This window comes from Octopus bimaculoides, chromosome 13 (assembly GCF_001194135.2).
Source record: "Octopus bimaculoides isolate UCB-OBI-ISO-001 chromosome 13, ASM119413v2, whole genome shotgun sequence".
NCBI lineage: Eukaryota > Metazoa > Mollusca > Cephalopoda > Octopoda > Octopodidae > Octopus > Octopus bimaculoides.
Genome location: NC_068993.1, coordinates 44367400 through 44386915, shown reverse-complemented (window position 1 = coordinate 44386915; position 19516 = coordinate 44367400). Strand labels below are relative to the sequence as shown.

Genomic DNA, 19516 nt, shown 5'->3' with positions numbered 1-19516 from the left:
TACAAGAGAGGGCATTTTTAAAGACTTCTTCAAGTGTCATCTGTCTCATTAGCATAGGTTTCTGTCTAAGCAATGTCTCTTTAATTGAGTAAACTCCCATAATCTGTTGCTCTGATCACAAATTTTCACCAAATCTTCTACAGGAATTTTTTCACCTGTTTTCTCTGTCATCATCACTACTGTCTTTATTCTTACCCATATCTAACACCATTTCAGCAATTTTCCCATCACTCAAAGAATGCACAACAAGGTGCATCATTGTTAATGTTTAGCATTTCTTCAATATCCGCTTCTTCTAGACCCCTTACACTTCTGCATGATAAACTTTTAGTGTAAGTTACGAATTTTGATATCATCATCTTCTCATTAGTGATACGAAATCCTCCTAACTCCTTCCTTGTTCATTTATCACCCCTTCCTTTCTCATTCATAAACACAAAAGTATTATTATATTAGATTATCTTGGTAACCATGGGAGCTATGTAAAAAATATGACATCACCCCTTCCATCCTTATTCATAAACACAAAAGTATTATTATAGTAGATTATCTCGGTAACCATGGGAACTATGAAAAAAATATAAAGTCCAGCAACACCACCGGATCATTCTACACATCTGTGTAATTTTTCATGCAATTCCACCCAGCCATTTGACCGTGAATCCCAAGACAAGAAAGAATCACCTATGTCAAATTTATATGTATAGATATACACACACACAGAAACAGGATTCTTTCAGTTTCCATCTACCAAATCCACTCACAAGGCTTTGGTCAGCCTGAAATTATAGCAGAAGACACTTCCCCAAGGTACCATGCAGTGGGACTGAACCCAGAACCATGTGATTGGGAAGCAAACTTCTTACCACATGGCCACACTTGGTAATGTATTTTAAAACTTGGTGCTAATAGTATGGAAAGTAAACAAAATATATTCTCCATCTTCACACACACACACACACACACACACACACACATAAACAAACACACACAGAGGAATGCCTCACACACACAAAAAAACAAAACAAATAAGCTTCATCATCTGAACATTTAAAGATGTTTTATTTAAAGATGTTTTATTTACAAAATTGAGCTGTAAATTATTTTTGGTAAATATCTTAAAACATACAATCGAAAAAGAGAAAAGCAAATTTACAATTTTATCATACTCTGTTTATGGAAATAAACCAAACATTTGCGGTTGCTCTTACAAGTAAGAATTGTGTACATTAATAAAAGAAAAGAAAGTCAAAATTTTTAAAAAGTCTTTAATATAAAAAATGCGAGTAAAATGAAATGTCTTTAGGGAGATTTTTGTTGAGTTATTTTGACAGATATAAACCAAAACCATGTCAAAAGGCATAAAATATGTTAATATTTGTACAAAAGCGCTTTCTATTACGTTTCCAACTTCCAAATGATGGGCTTGTCGTTGACATTTCGGTTCTTGTTGAACCTTAACCTGAAATGAGTGAAAATATCGAAGATAAATTGCAAAACTACTTTGAATTTACTCTGCAATAGATAAAATATAGATTTCTTTCATATAAGAGTACAAAATTATAGAGAGGATGTGTAGCCAATTTAATTGATCTGAAGACATTCCTGGTTCTTATCCTATTTTGTTTAAGTAGGGGATTTATGCTCAATATGCTCAGTGAAGGCACATGCACATGGCTCACTGGTTAGAGTGTCAAGCTCACAATCATGAGGTAGTGAGTTCAATTCTCTGACTGGGCTGTGTAGTGTGTTCTTGCTCCAGTTCATTCCGCTGTAGAAATGAGTTGCAACATCACTGGTGCCAAGCTGTATTGGCCTTTGCCTTTCCCTTGGTGGCATGGAGAGGGGAGGCTGGTATGCCCGAGTGACTGTTGGTCTTCCATAAAACAACCTTGCCCAGACTCAGAAGATAACTTTCTAGGTGCAAACCTATGGTCATACATGACCAAACGGAGTCCTTCCTTTATGCTCAATGCATAAAGGCAAGGGAAATTACATATCAAACAGAATTTAGCAAAAACTTCACTATTTCTGCCACTTCACTATCTTATCATTGTCATCATTTAATGCCCATTTTTCACGCTGGCACAGGATGGATGGTTTGACAAGATCCAGCAAACTGCAGTGCTGCATCAAGCTCCAATATCTGCTTTAGTATGGTTTCTACAGCTGTGTACCCTTCCTAATGCCAACCACTTCCCAATGTGTACTGGTTGCTTTTTTTTGTGCTACCTGCACTAGTGAGTAACTTGCAAAACTGGAAAAGAACAAGAAAAAGAAAAGCCTTCTGAACTAAGCGTGTGTGTGTGTGTGTGTGTGTGTAGGAGGATATTTGAGAGGTAAGAGGGGTGGTTTTATGCCAGGTATTGGGAGGTGAAAGTATGACAGAGGGACAAAAGCAAGTGATTTGCTATAGAAAATAACACGGTTACCCTGAATTACATAAGGGTGGATGGGAGAAGTTGAGAAGGAGATAAGATGGTAGTGATGGGATGTCAGAGCAAATCCTCAAGGAGTAAGAAAGGATAGATGCAGTCAGAGGATCAGGAGTGGAAGGTAATGTGATAAGAATATAAAGGGAGAGTAGCAGATGGTTAGAGATGAGGATAAAGGACTGTTATTAAAAACAAAGAATATAATTTTAACAGTTTAAAAACTCATGCAATTTCAGAATCAATGACTGAAAATTTAACATCTGAAGAAAAGAATGAACAAATTTTAAAATAACAGCTTTTTTACCCCAATATTGTACTACCCTAAATTATGCATGCATTGATAGAGGTAGAGCATAATCGTTACCAGCGTTGCCTTCTTGCACTTGTGCTGGTGGCATGTTAGAAAATCATTCGAGCGAGGTTGTTGCCAGTGCCGCTGGACTGGCTCCTGTGCAGGTGGCACGTAAAAATCACCTTTTGAGCATGGCCGTTCCCAGTACTGTGTGACTGGCCCTCGTGCCAGTGGCACGTAAAAGCACCCACTACACTTTCGGAGTGGTTGGTGTTAAAAAGAGCATCCAGCTGTAGAAACTCTGCCAGATCAGATTGGAGCCTGGTGCAGCCATCTGGTTCATCAGTCCTCAGTCAAATCGTCCAACCCATGCTAGCATGGAAAGCAGACGTTAAACGATGATGATGATGATGACATAAGTTCTAAGTCTTATTCTATGAAGACAAAATAGTTATGGCAATGAAAATTGATCATTTAATGGTTCATCAACTACCACTGATACAGACTTGTTTAAGCAGAGATACCAACTATAGAATTTTGTCAGGATGAATAAAATAAAAGTATAATAAAGTAGTTAATAATAACCTTACCTTTTAAGATATAGGTTTGATATCAATGTGGAATAACAACATTGATTTATAAATTACTTCGTTTTTCTTGTTGTTAAGGTTAAACTGTCGGTAGCCTGTAAGTAAGAAATATTTAAGCATTCAATCATTTTAAATCCATTCATATATATTTTAATGGCTCTGAGTAAGCTATAAGATGTTGCACAAGCACCTCAGTTACATGTGCACTGTTCCTTATTGCAGAAACAGCAGTCAGCTAATGAAGGTGATTATGTAACTCCTGTTCTTTTGTCATTTATTAATTAACATTGCACTCTATACTCACCTAATGCTTTTTAAAGTGTAAGCATATTAAGTATATTGAGTTGCAACAAATGGTTATTAGTATCACTATGCCGAAGTGAAATCATCATATATATGTGTATGTGTGATAAATACATTGGTATATAGCATGGCAAACATTTGTTTTCATTGAGGTTAAGGTTTTGAATTTCTGGCAGTAAAATATCAGGATTACCGCAAAAAGTTTATTCCCCTCTCTCAAAGAGGAATTTCCAAAATGGACCAAATAAATAAATGGGTTTATCGGTAGGAGTACTCCTTGTAGTGCTATCGTGGTTGAGAAGATCTAGAGACCATGAAGCTTGACTGGTTTGAGATCCAAAAGAACTTGCAGGCAATAGAATACATGATGTCGTCTTCTTTTCAAGTGGATGTACTGCACGTGTTGCTATTATAGGATGATGCTTTTGACTTATGGTATTGGATGGTGATTCCATCCAAGAGTTGCAGTTTGTTGTCTTCATTGTACAACTACATTATTGCTACAAGTGTTTCTGAGGTAGTGGAATTTGGCTATGTGAGGAATGCAAGGATAGGAGGATAGCTAAAAAGATAACTTTTGTCACCTGTATAGTTGTCTTAGGAGGGCCAGAGGTAAAGTCCATTTTAGTTTAAAGGTAGTTAGCTTAGAATTGGAAGAACTCTCTTCAAATGGTTAACTTAAAGTATCTGAATGTTTTTTTAAAATTAATTACCTTACCTCATTACCATTATATTTTAAATGAGTACAAACATGTAGGCTAACTGTTGCTTGAATAACTTACCTTCTTGCATACAGTTGAATGGAATTGTGAAATAACCAATGAAATCATCTCCTCCTAAGTCATAATCTTTGACAGAGAAACGAAGAATACATAAATCAGGGTGATTGATTCTGAATTCAAAGTCTTCATCCCATCTAGGATTGAAACCTACAATAATATTCAAAATAAACATTACATTTGACAGAATAATCTGAATGCTAAAGGATTAAACCTTTTCATCCATCATTATGACCAAACATATTGGAAAGTACTGAAGGTTATCAGTTTCCATAGATTTAAGCAGTTTGACAGAACAGCGTTTTTTAATTAAGATATATAATCTCAACTCACCTGATGAGAAATGTTTTTATGAATAATTTTTGAACCTTAGTAATGAATAAATAACAAATCAGTCCCAAATTACCCAATATTTTTGGTACCCAATATTTTTGGTACAAAGCACTTTCACATGGCACCTCTTTTAGGGCTGGTTTGATGACAGTTTTTGCCAAAAATATAACAAGTGCAGTGATGATATTTAAAATGATGATTCTCAGATTTTTGAGGTAAAGCAAAAATATTCACCTCTTGAAGTCTGTGAATGAGTAAGTAAAGTTACTCAATTTTAAAACATATTATTTACCATTGTTCCTGATGACTCTGGTCTTCTTCTCAGCTTTGTCTTCATCCATTCCATGAACCTCAATCTTAACAATGGGATCGATAACCTCTCCTTTAAAACTCTCTGATGGCTTTGGTAATTGGTAAGCACTGATTATCTGAAGTTAGAAAAAGAAATTTTAAGCTTCTCCTTCTCTCTTGATTTTATATTTGTTAAAATTAAAAGTATTAAGAAGAAATAAAAGTGCCATTGAGTTTCCTTCTTTCAAGTCTTTTAAAAATACTTTGAATATATATCATCAACATCATCATTGCTTTGACTTCTGCTTTTCCATTCTTACATGGGTCAGATGGAATTTGTTGAGATAGATTTTCTACAGCTGGAAGCCCTTCCTCTAGCTAATTCTTACCTGTTTCCAAGCAAGGTAATATTTCCCACCCCCATACCTAAACATGTTTTTCAAGAAAGGCTGGAAATGAACACCCTCACATGATGTCCAAACAAGGGTACATACATATATAGATACACAACAGACTTCTTTTAGTATTCATCTTCCAAATTCACCCACAAGTCTTGTATTTACAAAGAAACAAGTACTTCATACATAAAGTAAGGTTTGTATACTTTATTAGAAACTGAGGCTAGTACAATCATTGCTCTGAATTTCTCATTGCTGTTTGACTTATGCTGAAAATGTGTTCTGTTTTATCACTATTGTTTCAATAATCAACAATGTGAATCTCAGCATAATGATTTGAGAAGCATTCTACCCAAAGGATTCTTTAACCTAATATTTACAGGCTGTTATTTATAGCTTTATCTATATTGAGATTCACCATTATCCAAAAGAATTATGTCATATATATAAGTATTTACAGAAACTTGAAAGGGAAAAACTTGGTCAACCCTGTCAGTCTTCTACTATATATCCTGATTGACAACTACATTATGCATGAATTTTGGTAAAGAGAGACTGTACAAATATATACACACACACACACACACCATATAAAAAGTGCCCATGCTGGTGCCACATGAGAAGGAAACAATGTTGGTGCTATGTGAAAAGCACCCAGTGCACTTTGTGAAATGGTATGCATTAAGAAGGGCATCCAGCTGCAGAAACCAAGCCAAAACAGACTAGAACCTGTTCAGCTCTGGTCAAACTGTTCAACCCATGCCAGCATATCTATCTATATACACACACACACACATCTATATATATATATATATATATATATATATATACATACACACACACACACACATACACATCTATATACTGTACTGCTCCAAATGGAGGATACTTTGAAAGTAATAAAAGTGTAAACATGTAAAACCAAGTGAGTAAAATAATATCACAAAATTCTGGTTTCTTTTGGGTACCCTCTTATATATAAGGAAATTTGAATTAGAGGTGCAATTCCTCCAACAGGCTTCTATACAGTTTGTGTATCTCCAATTTCACTTATGGGTTCACCCAAACTACAGGAAATGACAATTGCCTAAGCTGCCACACAGAGGAATCAGACCTGAGATGTTGGGGTTATGAAGCAAACTTTTTAATCATTCATTCATACAGTGCCTACACATACACACAGGTTTGAAATTAATGATGTAAATAACAAAAAAGAAGACAAAGGGGAAAAAGTGAAATTATTAGTTCAATGCTGAATGAAAAACTGAGAAAGTGTCAATGTTTTGAGTGGAAGCTCTTCTTCAGAGAGTTAGTAAGAAGAGAGAGAGAGAAAATGAGTAATGAAGAAATATGTTTTGTATCATGTTAGAAATATGCATGCATACATACATACATACATACATATATATATGCACATACACACTCATACACTTGCTTCTAAAAAATTTTAACACCTCTTACCTTTATGGACAATAATTTAGCTTGGGACGGTTCTACTTCAGATTTACCTGGTGTAAATGAAAATGAATAATGTAGAATATTGGAATATTATAAAATATTGAATAATGCACAATACTGGGAAATGATATAAAATATTGAGAAATGATGTAAATATTGGAGTGAGAGAATAGAAGTAGTGAAGCAAATGGTTAAAAATTTTTGAAACAGAGTTAACACCACTAACCCTGTAACATTTATTTTTTAAAATTCTTGATGCTTTAAATTTGAAGATCTTAGAAGAAAGTCCTAATATTGAAAGCTACAGTTGCTTTAGGGATATTTTCACATTTGAACATGATTAATACATTAAAAGGTACTGAAATGCCAGAATCATTAGCACGTTAGACAAAGTGGTTAGTGCTATTTCTTCTGATTATTGTTAGTGTGCTGGACAAAATGCTTAGTGGTATTTTGTCCATCTTTATGTTCTGAGTTCAAATTCCACTGAGGTTGACTTTGCCTCTCATCCTTTTGGGGGTCAATAAAATAAGTACCAATAAAATAAGTACCAGTTGAGTACTGGAGATGATCTAATCGACCTACCCCTCCTCTGAAATTGCTGGCCATGTGCCAAAACTTGAAAGCATTACTATTATTTTGAGCTTATTGTGTACAGTTCTCAGGTGCACTACAACTCATTGGGAAAAAGAAAACATGGGACAGAAAGCAGCAATAAGTCAGGCAAAGATGAAAGTCAAAAGTTCAAGCACAGGACACAGAATGAAACACAAAAAGATAGAACAGAAAAAGAGTCATACACAAGAAAAGGTGCAGAACAATGTGAATCTCAGGAAGTTTGAAGTTGCGGAACATTTGAAAATTTCAGTGTCCTGACAGCTAAAAATTAAACATGGGTATTTTATTCCATACCCTGATAAATCTGACTGAAAAAATATTTCTAAAAGTAATGGTTGCTGTGCTGTTGCTTGATTTTACAATTGTGTCCAAGAGTGGTAGAAGTTATTGTTTCAAAATTTATCAAAAATGAAGAATTAGACCAGTGCTTCTCAGCCATTTATTTTACCTATGGATCCCTTTGATTCCTATTTCACTCTACTGGACCTCCATAGCCATTCTATTTTTTGAAAAATTTCCATTATATTTTTATAATTAAATATTAGGAATTGCATAAAAAAAATTAAAATATTTTGAGTATTGTAAATGTATAACCAATTTAGTGCATGTAAATTTTAACAGCAAAATCTTATGTGGAACCTGGTTGAGAAGCACTAAATTAGGCTGAGCATTACTCTTATACAGTACCTAATAGTAAAAAGTCTGGTTTCAGAAGATATCCACATCCACCATTATCCAAGAATTTTCCCAACAAGAGTTGCATGGGCATGTCTTCTGTTTGGTAGTTAAGTGCCACTGGAAATAATTTGGAAGATGAATGTGAAAATTATATACAAGTTGTACTAAATGTAAAGACTAAAAAGTTTAGAATGGTACAACAATGCACTATAGAACAAAAAATGGACTATATACCTGTTGTAATTTGGTTGTCTATAGTCCGATGATATTTCGGAATTACAATTCCTTCTTCAGATCTTCTTAGCTGGAGTCTCTGCTATAAACTTATAGCAGAGTTTATAGCAGAGACTCCAGCTAAGAAGATCTGAAGAAGGAATTGTAATTCCGAAATATCATCGGACTATAGACAACCAAATTACAACAGGTATATAGTCCATTTTTTGTACTATAGTGCATTGTTGTACCATTCTAAACTTTTTATTCTTTACAAACAATACACAATGCTTCAAGCGAACTACAATACTGTACTAAATGTATATTATTTGGCAAAACAAGTGTTATTAAGTTATGTACAATATGATACAATGGATAGCTCGATAATGCATGTTACAGTGGAAGGAGATGAATGGGTGCAAGTGTTTAGATACTGATGATTTGGTGCAAGAGAAAGCGAGGCACAATAGAATAATTAAAGTATGAAATGATACTGCATTTATAACACTGTAACACGATTTTTGTCCTTGGGTAGCAACTGTTATTTCCTATTTGCTTACCCCTAGAAAGAGTGCAAATTGGCTAATATTTCCTTTATATTTTGTTTTTGTTACATTTATTCAAACCTCCAAAGAACCCCTCTCAGCACATGGCTATGATGATCCCCCACTACTCCTGTTCATGATTAGAGATGCAACCAGATGTCAACCAGTAAGGGATATGCTCAAGTGCTTAAGGTCAAGCAACTGACAAGCAAATCTGTGGTATTGAGCAGAATATTTGCTATAACAATCATTCTGCTTTAGCAACTCAGTGCTGAATCTGTCTGAAATGTGATGGAAAATGAGCCAGTTTCAAAGCATTGATGTCCTGGTCAAAAAAAGCAAATTTTGAAGGGAATAGTAATTTCCTTTGATTTATAGATAGAAGCAAATAGAAAATAACACTTATTGACCAAATACAAAAATGAATAAATAAACAAATAAAAATTGTTATGGAGTGTAATGAAACTGATATTTATTTTAATGAATTAGTCAATCAACGAGGATCAGCACTCAAAGTCTTTGTAGGCCGGTCACTTTCCAGACTGGTTAAAAAAATGAATGCAATTGATGTCCAGTTCAAAGACTTGTAAGTCATCAATGTCTTCAAGGAAACCATGAACGAGGAGAAAATTCCAAGTGGTTTATAACCATCAAGGGAGGAATGGTCCAGCAAAGTGTTCAATGTGGAACCTGGGAGAGGAGTGAAGTAGAACAGGGGAGGTTTATGTTTGTATCACTCAACCGTCTTAAAAAAGGAAAGATACATTAGATAATGTAGTTCTTCATATTTTGTCTGACAAAAAAGGAGGAGAGAAAGGAAAAGAAAGGGTAGCCATTGTTGGAATGATTTTCCTTTTAAGTCTGGCACAACAACAACATTAACATCATCAATATCTACTTACCAACTTGGCAGCCAACATTCCACATCATTACTGGTGTATAATTACTGGAATCGGTACGAAGACCAGCAGGGTATGTTCTAACCATAATTGCTTTGGTCAGCTTACGGTTGTCTTCAATTACATTATCTTCCAATAAGTTACACATTTTCATCTCTCCAATGGAAGTCATTTTGAAAGGATCACCTGGAAAAAAATAATTTCATTAAATTACTCAGCTAATTTGAAAAAAAAAAAGAAAAAAATCCATCTCAAAGATGAGAACGTTACTGATGATGAAATGTGTTCAATGTACGCCTATTGCTTTGGTTGTCAAAGAGTAGCATTTAATTAATGGGCGTTGTATAGGGCAGGGGTTTTCAAACTGTGGTCCGCGAATCATAGGGGGTCCGTAGACAGCAAATGCTTTTTATGGGCAATTTGATTTTATATATATGTTTTTTAATCGAAATCTTTTAATTGACAATAAACCTATTTGTTAAATACTGTTAAATAAATAAATGTAATATATGTTATTTTAAGCAAATATTTATGTATAAATTTCATGAGCGTTTATAAGGGGGTCCCTAAGGTAAAGCCTGAAATATAAAGGGGTCCGCAAGTCAAAAAGTTTGAAAACCCCTGGTATAGGGTATTAAAATCATTTTCATAGGTTTATGGTGGATACTACCATATAACTGGTAAAGTTCATAGTGAACCGAGTCTATGCAACCTTCCAGGAGTTCACAATACAAACTATTGTCTACTCTACTGGTGCCTTTATGAGAAGCGCAATTTCATAATATCCTATCTTTCCATTTCCTGAAGCCAATAGGATTGATCATCTAATTGAAAGTCATCTTAAATCTCTATAAATAATTTGACTATTCGGCACACCAATGTATGAATGAAATAAGCATCTATAACTTATTAATTATCTATATGTTTGAGCAGTATTATTGTTAATAAGATTATAATTTTACTGGCTCCCGTGCAGGTGGCATGTAAAATACACCATTTTGAGCGTGGCCGTTGCCAGTACCGCCTGACTGGCCTTCGTGCGGGTGACACGTAAAAGTACCCACTACACTCTCTGAGTGGTTGGCGTTAGGAAGGGCATCCAGCTGTAGAAACTCTGCCAAATCAGATTGGAGCCTGGTGTTGCCATCCGGTTTCACCAGTCCTCAGTCAAATCGTCCAACCCGTGCTAGCATGGAAAGCTGACGTTAAACGATGATGATGATGATGATGATGATCAGGGAATATCAATGTCTATTCTGATTTGGTTAAAAAGAACTACAGAATGAACATTCACAAATCATTGCACTTTCAAATTATCTCCCTTGCTTCTTGGCAGTAGGCCTTGAGCTTAGTTATCTACACACATATGCGTTTTATACATATGTATCAACACACACACAGAGTAATGCAAACAGCTGAACAGCATTCTATCTCTCTTCATACCCGTCTCTCTCATCTACTACTGCTAATTTTCTCATATCCCATATGTTTTATGTTCAGACAGGCCAGATCCAACCTATCACTCCTATCCTACAATGTCAGTGCAAAAACAAGCAATTAGATCTTCAGAATCTCAAAGCTACAAGATCATACATGATTAATTCAAAATAGCATGAATAAATAAGCATTTAATTTGACAGTAATCTGATTGCTAAGGGGATAAAGAAAAAGTCTTTAGTCAATACACCATTTTTTACCAATCTTTCCACTCTAACATTGTTGCCTTTCATACACCACCACCATGCAAACTTCTACATACTACAGCCACTACCACATAAACACATACACCATCACCACTAAATAAATTCCCCACACCACAACCACTATGTTAACTTCCCACTCTACCATATTAACTTCCTATCCCACCACCATCTTCTCCATGTAACCCACTCCCACGCACATACACACACCCACACACTGCCCTATTAACCCTCAATGCTCTTGTCTCTGCTGTAGTGACCACACCACGACCAGCACCCTCATAATATTAATTCTGCATGATACTATCATGTAAATTGTGACACAACTACTAGGTTACATGACATTATAAGGAGCTGTATCTTCTGAGAAAATACAAGCTGATGAAAGAACTGCTATAGGGTTGATCAACATACTAGAAATAGCAGTCAAATTTCCCTCTAGTCACACACACTAGGATTTTTTTAAATGAGAACAAAATCGACAATATAGTCCCTGATGAATGAAATGAGGAATAGTTGCAACTGAAATGTCTTTAATGACAGGTCTGCTCAATCAAGGTTGACTTGAAGCTAAATATTAACTGGAAAACTATTTATTCATCTGGTTAATCTTATGTCTTGATAAAAATAAAGTAATGATCTTACCATTCTCTATAGCATATTCAATAGAAGTGAACCTTTGGCTTCGAATTCCTATGAGTTCATTCAGTGCTTTCTCTAACTTCACCTTCTTTGGAATCTTCTCCTCTTTTGGCAGTTCAATGCCTTCTCTAGAGGCCTCAGCTTTCTTCTTCTCTTCCTCCATTTCTTCAGCTTCATCTTCATCGCTGACTCCATCATTGTCTGTAGCGAGGGGTGGCAGTTTCTTACCCTGAAATGAAAATTCATGCATTTATTATCCACTCAGTTATTCGTTAGCAACAAAACCTGTTGAATGGAAAAAAAATTGAACAACTTGCTCAAGAGATCAAATCTACTGCAGGTATTTTGTTGTGTATCTGAATAAAACACTTTATTTAGCTGTCAAAAGGGATGTTATAAACAATTAACTGATGATCTGTCCACTGGGAAATTTATCCATACCATGCAGGTTATGAAATCAGAACTAAACTTGGCTCTCTCGACTCCTGAGGCCATGAAACTTCATGACTCAGGAGACATGTTATACATTCATTTCAAGATGGGAAATTAAAAACAATTTAAGCAACAGGAAATATTTACAAAAAATACTTTCTTGAGGGGAAAACAATTGTTCCTCTTTAAATATAATCTTTTTGTTGATCGCAAAACTAAAACATAATTTACTTTGATTTAGATTTAGACGACAAATATTTCTGTGTTTTAAAATCAAGGTTGAATTTTAATAACCATTATGCTGACATCAAGCAAACCAAATGCTAAAATTTACAAAAATGAAAAGAAAGAAAGAAAAAATAAAAACAATTTTTAAATGTAGAAGAATATTATTGTTTGAATAAATGGCTAGATACTAGTATGTTATATCAGCGATATACTGGCAGTTTCAAGATTCACACAGTGCTAGACAGAAGGTGAATCAAAAGGTTAATGCAGCACTTAAAGCAAGAAGATATTAAAACCGTTTTAGTTGTTGCAGTTATTATTCTTTGCACTATAAAATAACAAAAGCTTCATTAAGTTGATAACTCATTAGTCACAGTTTTCATTCAATTTCAATACAATTAATATATTTCCAATAAAAATGAAACAAAAATAAATTTACTGTGATTTCATGAGTTTAAAAGAAATGCCAATAAACAGATACAATAGAGAATAAAACATTTATGTTTGAAGGTGTGGGACAAAATCCAAAATTGATGTTAGGATAACAGAGAACTCATAGTTGTTGATGTAACTGAATCATGCTGCGAAGGCTAACGGAAGGATAAAATGCAATACTTTTAATATTTTTTCAAAGTTAGAAACTCAATGATTTTTCATGAGCTAGTAGCCAATTATTCATATTTGCTATATGAATAAAAGGACTTGCATTGGACATGGGTCAAGTGATATTTTATTTTTTCAAACTTTGAAGAAAGAGGAAATTCAAAGCCAAACCTGACAAGATTCGAACACATGACGAAATTATACAAAGTAACGTAAAACATTTTACCCCGTTACTAGATATGTTTTTGCCTGAATGAAAACAATGAAAAAAGAAAGGGAAGCAACTCCTTTTAGATAAATTAGCATTATCTCCCTTGATAGTCCATTTTATTTCGCTTAATTATAAAAAAAAAAAACGAATAAAGAAGAAAGCATAAACAGATTACATATTAATTGTATGTTTATCTTTCACTTACTTCAGTCACTGGACTGTGACCATACTGGGGCACCGCCTTGATGGGGTTTTAGCTGAACGAATCGTCTCCTGTACTTTGTTTTTTAAAGCATAGTATATATTCTATCAGCCCCCTATGCTGAACTGCTAAATTACAGGGATGTCAACAAACCAACACCAATTGTCAAGCAGTGGTGACACACAAATATACAGCAAGCTTCTTTTAGTTTCTGTCTTCCATAAGCACTCACAAGGCCTTGGTTGGCCCGGGACTACAGTAGAAAGATTTTAATTCATGACAGAAATAATCATACACATGCCAAGGTACCCCACAGTGGGATGGAACCTGGAACCATGTGGCTGGGAAGAACTGATAGCTTAGGAACATTTGCTGCAGCAAATTTCAACCAGCATTTTGGTCTTTTTTTTTTTCTTATCCAACATTATTCAACAATAAAAATATTCATAACCTAAATACTTTTATTTTATATATTTATCTAAATATTTTAACACCTGAAATATTGTGTGTTACTCTATGAACAATAACTTCAAAATCATTCATAACTTTGAATGAATAAGGAAGGAAAAGTGTTTTCACAACAATACAAAGTGTGTGTGTGTGTAATCCAACTGATCAAAAAACAGTTCCAGTCATTATCATGCACCATTTAATAAAACGTAAAGAAAAGGAATATCTTGCCCATGACCAGATATATTTGTCATGGGAGATTGGAAATGAACAATATCACTTGCATGATAGTGAAGTTTGTTTACAACTATCATGTGATGTCAAGACAAATGTGTACACGCATACACACACACGATAAGCTTCTTTTAGTTTCCATTTACCAAATCTACTCAGAAAGCTTTGGTTGGTGGTGGTGGAGGCAAGGAGGTAGAATAGAAAATACTTGTTAAAAGTGCCGTGCTGAGAGACTGAACCCATGGTTGAGAAGCAAGCTACTTAACCACACAACTATGTCTGCACCTATCATAAATGTATAAAAATAAATCATTGGGATATGAAACTAGATTTCTGGGATTGAGCTGTTTCTGTAAACTGTCTAATCAGTCAAATAGTTAGAATTAAATAGTGGTGGACTCAATTTATCCAACTTAAATTGACTAATGACAGTCAAGTCATGAATATTAAAATATCATGAAGCTTCCTAGACATTTGACTCACCCATATTCAGTAGTAGTTAACTCACCAGAGTGTATTAACAAACACTTACAAAACCAATATTTGGAACTGCAAATATATTTATCGAAATACCGTTAAAAAAATGAATCCTCACAGCAGGTTAGCTGTGAGGGTACTTGACTGAATTAATGTTTTTGAGTTTTATATGTATGTATTGCATATGTATTTATATGTATGTATTGTAACTAACTAAAAATAAAAGTTTGAAAATAAATATATATGTTGTTGTGTCAGGAAACTGTTTTTGTGATGAAGCTAACTCTGATAACATTATTTTAATATATAAAGCAGAGCTTGTGTGTGTGAGTGTATGTTCATTATGCATTTGAAAACTTGGTTGCCGATTTTGACGTATAGGGTGTCAAAAGATTTAGTAATCTTTTGGCTACCAAATAAACTTTATTTTCATTTATATATTTGCATTACAAAAATTTACTATTATAATCTTTCTATAAGTCAACTATCGTAAACTGCATTTTACACCACGACAATGACATTACATATTCTATATGAGTGTGTGTGTGTGTGTATGTTTGGTAATACTTTAGGCCGATGACTGAAAAGTATATGTGTGTGAGAATATACATACATTTTTGTGATGACTGACACACACACAGAGGGACAGAGATACACCTGAGGTGTGAATGAGTGTATGTCTGCCTGTGTTTCTCTTAGTATATGATGTATGGGGTATCAAAAGATTCAGTAATCTTTCAGCTACCAAATAAACTATTTTCATTTACATATTTGCATTACAAAAATTTAACATTTATAATCTTTCTATAAGTCAACTATTGTAAACGACATTTTATACCACCGCCACCACCACAACATCACATTTTCTATATGAGTATGTGTCTATTTATGTGTGTGTGTGTTTGTGCGTTTGTTATGTACTATAGGCCAATGACTGAGAAGTATATGTGTGAGAATGTATGTGACGGTGTATGTGTGAGAATGTATGTGACGGTGTATGTGTGAACATACATTTTTGTGACGACTGATACACACACACATATCTAAAGAGAGAGAGAAAGAGAGACTCATAGAGGGACAAAGATACACCTGAGGAGTGTGTGAATGTATGTCTTTCTGTGTCTGTCTTAGTGTATGTATGTATGTGAGTGTATGTCAGACCATGTATGTGCAACTGTATGTGTGATCATTTTTATATGTTAGGCCTCAGACAATTAAACACACAGACATCTACACATACATATACATATGTGTATGAGTGTATCTGTGTCTGTGTGTGTTTCTGCATTTATTAAGTCTATAGTAAACTATAGCAAAGGACATTTTATGCCATTTTAATGAGCCCACATCTAATGAAGCAACCATTCTTATGGTAGGTGATCCCCATGAAAATCATGATATTCTCATCTGTGCTTGAGATAACCTTAAATGTGTTTCAGAAACTCATCCTTCTTATGATGCCTTCCAGTATCCTCTTATTTTGTGGAATGGACAAGATGGGTATCATTTCAATATTTCACAATTGGCTTCAGTTTCCAGTCAAACTAAGTCTTGGTATTTCAATTAACAAATGTCCGACTCAATCCCTCAAGGTAGTTGGACTTGATCTCTCTACTACATGCTTCCCTCACGGCCAACTGAATGTTGCTTGCTCACAAGTTGGAATCAGCAATAATTTATTCATTTCAACACCAACAAAAAATTACACAATGAATATTGTTTACCCCGAGGTGCTTCAAAATTGACAGATTTTCAGTTTGAAATTTTATCTTTACGATATAGATATTATTTTAACAAAATATAGATATTTTGAAATAATTATGAGAATGTATCTTTATATTTATTGTTTGCTAATCTGAATAAGAACAGCAGTAACCTGGGCAATGCCAGGTCATTCATCTAGCTTATATATGTCTGTGCGTGTGTGTATACATATATAAGATAGATAGATATAAAACACAAATTTTTATGCAAAATTTGAAAAATAACACAAATAGTTTATACAAAATCGGTAAAATTTTATGCAATTAATAAAACAGGAAACTTGCTTTATATATGAAAACAACCGAAAGATTTTACATAGATATTTTATGCTTAATGATTTGATGTTTTGAAAAGTTATGTAATTAATCAAATTACATAATTGTCTTATATTAAGCAGAATTGATTGTAGTATTAAGAATATAATATTTTAGCAATACTGTGTTGCTGAGTACTGCGTCTTTGGATCTGCTTATGTGACATTCTTTAGTTCCAAATTTTTTAAACACCAGTTAGTACTTATAAGGTATAAAAAAAGTAATTTTTGCTTTATTTTACAGCCAGAATATCAAATTTTATGATCAAGAGAACTCAATGATTTCCCTCGATTGAAGGCGCATCTCATAAATAATTTAAATAATTAACAGATGTAGTTTGACTGAAAATAAAGACAAATTTTTTTTTATCTAAATGCATTGTTCATAATTTTTAGTTGAAATTATAAAATATCAAGTTATTTTTTATTAATTATTCTTTAGAAAAAGATAAATGCATGACGAAAGAGCTAGAAAGATAATTAGCTTGGTTATAAGGGAACTATTTTAGTGAAAATACATTAGCTAGAATAAGGAACAAAATTTAACAAGTTAAACCAAGAATTTAGGTTAATTGAATAATTAAATGAGGCTGATAGAGTTTAGAACAGGATGGAATGAGACCAATTCCCCCACTGATCTATCTAAAATAGCAGTCTCCAGAAAAATTAAATTGAGCTCAAACATTGATGTCATTTATGTGCAATATTGTGAAACTTCACTAGCCTGTGTCAGCAAAGAAAAATAAAAGAATGTAAAATGATTATATATATATGTGTGTGTGTGTGTGTGTGTGTATGGATGAGTTAAATGAATATGAACTAAAGAAACTAACTCAGAGTGGCCAGTGGTTTGTATTTGATCAAAACAGATAAATAGGCACCATTCAATGTTAATACTTGTTCCTTTAAAGCAGTGTTTCTCAACATTTTTACTCTTGTGTAACCCTTAAAATAAATCACATGTCTCAAGGAACTGCTGCACTAAAAAAAACTATATACCATATATTTCTTGTATTTTTTCATCGTAGTTCATGTGGTAAAAATCATATATATATATCATATTCAACAAAATGCTCTATTGAAAAAATAACCAGTATTAAACTTTAAAAAGAAAGAAACAAGTAGGTATTTCTTTAAAAATATTACTAATATTTTCTAAAAGTATTTCTTATATAAATTTACTAAAACACATTTTGTTGCACTTTTTTTAAAATTTAAAATCATTTATAATTTTAATTCCATACAAAACTAATGAATATTTTAAGGCAGAAAAAAGATGGTGACTACTGTTACAATGAAACAACAAAAACATTTGATCAAACAAAGATTAAGAATTGCAATAATGTATAGAAATTATCAAGCAGAAAAAAGATTTTTAATTGCAAATTATTAACAGTGATAAAAATATTTATTATTTTTTTATTTCATTTATATTATAATTAATTCATTTAAATCTTTGTAACTATTTCAATTTATTATTTCAATTTTGAATAATATACATACAACATAAATTAATTGGGCAGACAGGTCTAAAATGACTTAAATTTACCCAAAATAAGTGGGCTGTCTATTTTTAGTTCAATTTATATAACATATATTACATAAAGTAAACTAAAAGTTAATAAAATAAAATAAGCTTGTATAATTTAATTGCATAGAAAATAAATGTACATATTGTTATTTTTTTTATGTATATATATATATGTAGATCAAATCAGTTTGAAAAGGAAGCAGCCTACTCAAAGGTGAACAGTGCAAGTCTTCATATGAACTCACTTCACTCTTCTGCTCCTTATTTCAAAATATATATTTATAATCACAATCATTACAAAATTTTGAAGTAAACAGTAGAATTTGCTTAATTAAAAATAAACAAATATAGTAAAAATAATTATTCAAAGAAAAGTAATAATAATTGATGACTTAGCTGAAATGACTGTTTAAGTAGTTAAACTTAGACAAATTCAACCTATATACTGTATATCTATTCCATGTGATTTGATATTAACGATTGACTATTGGCAATGACCTTAATCTACTGGCAATTTCTTGACCAAATTCAGTCTCTTTAATTTTAAGGAGTATACTAGTGTGTAGCATAGCATGTAGAAACTAAAAGTGACAAATTTTAAAAAAGTGAAACAAAATGCGTTTTAGTAAATTGTTTTAAGAAATACTTTTAAGAAATATTAGTAATTTTTTAAAAAGAATATATGTATTTACATACATATATTCATAAATATGTATGCATGCATACATATATATGTATATATATATATATATGTGTGTGTGTGTGTATATATATATATATACATATATGTGTATATATATATATATACATACATATATGTGTGTGTATATATATATATATATATATATATATATACATATATGTGTGTGTATATATATATATATATATATATATATA

At 33.0% G+C, this 19516-nt stretch overlaps 1 protein-coding gene across 1 annotated transcript in view; it reads right to left on the bottom strand.

Annotated features, from left to right (window-relative positions):
* Window positions 1–1038: 1038 nt before the first annotated feature.
* Window positions 1039–19516, bottom strand: part of LOC106880478 (1-phosphatidylinositol 4,5-bisphosphate phosphodiesterase delta-4) — a 143011-nt gene continuing 124533 nt past the window's right edge. The window contains exons 14-21 of the mRNA XM_052972256.1: window positions 12178–12403; window positions 9836–10018; window positions 8185–8292; window positions 6883–6929; window positions 5025–5160; window positions 4403–4549; window positions 3318–3412; window positions 1039–1462 (exon numbers count right to left, since the gene is read on the bottom strand). Coding sequence (XP_052828216.1) covers window positions 3321–3412; window positions 4403–4549; window positions 5025–5160; window positions 6883–6929; window positions 8185–8292; window positions 9836–10018; window positions 12178–12403 — 939 coding nt within the window. The 3' untranslated portion in view covers window positions 1039–1462; window positions 3318–3320. The remainder of the gene's footprint in view (window positions 1463–3317; window positions 3413–4402; window positions 4550–5024; window positions 5161–6882; window positions 6930–8184; window positions 8293–9835; window positions 10019–12177; window positions 12404–19516) is intronic.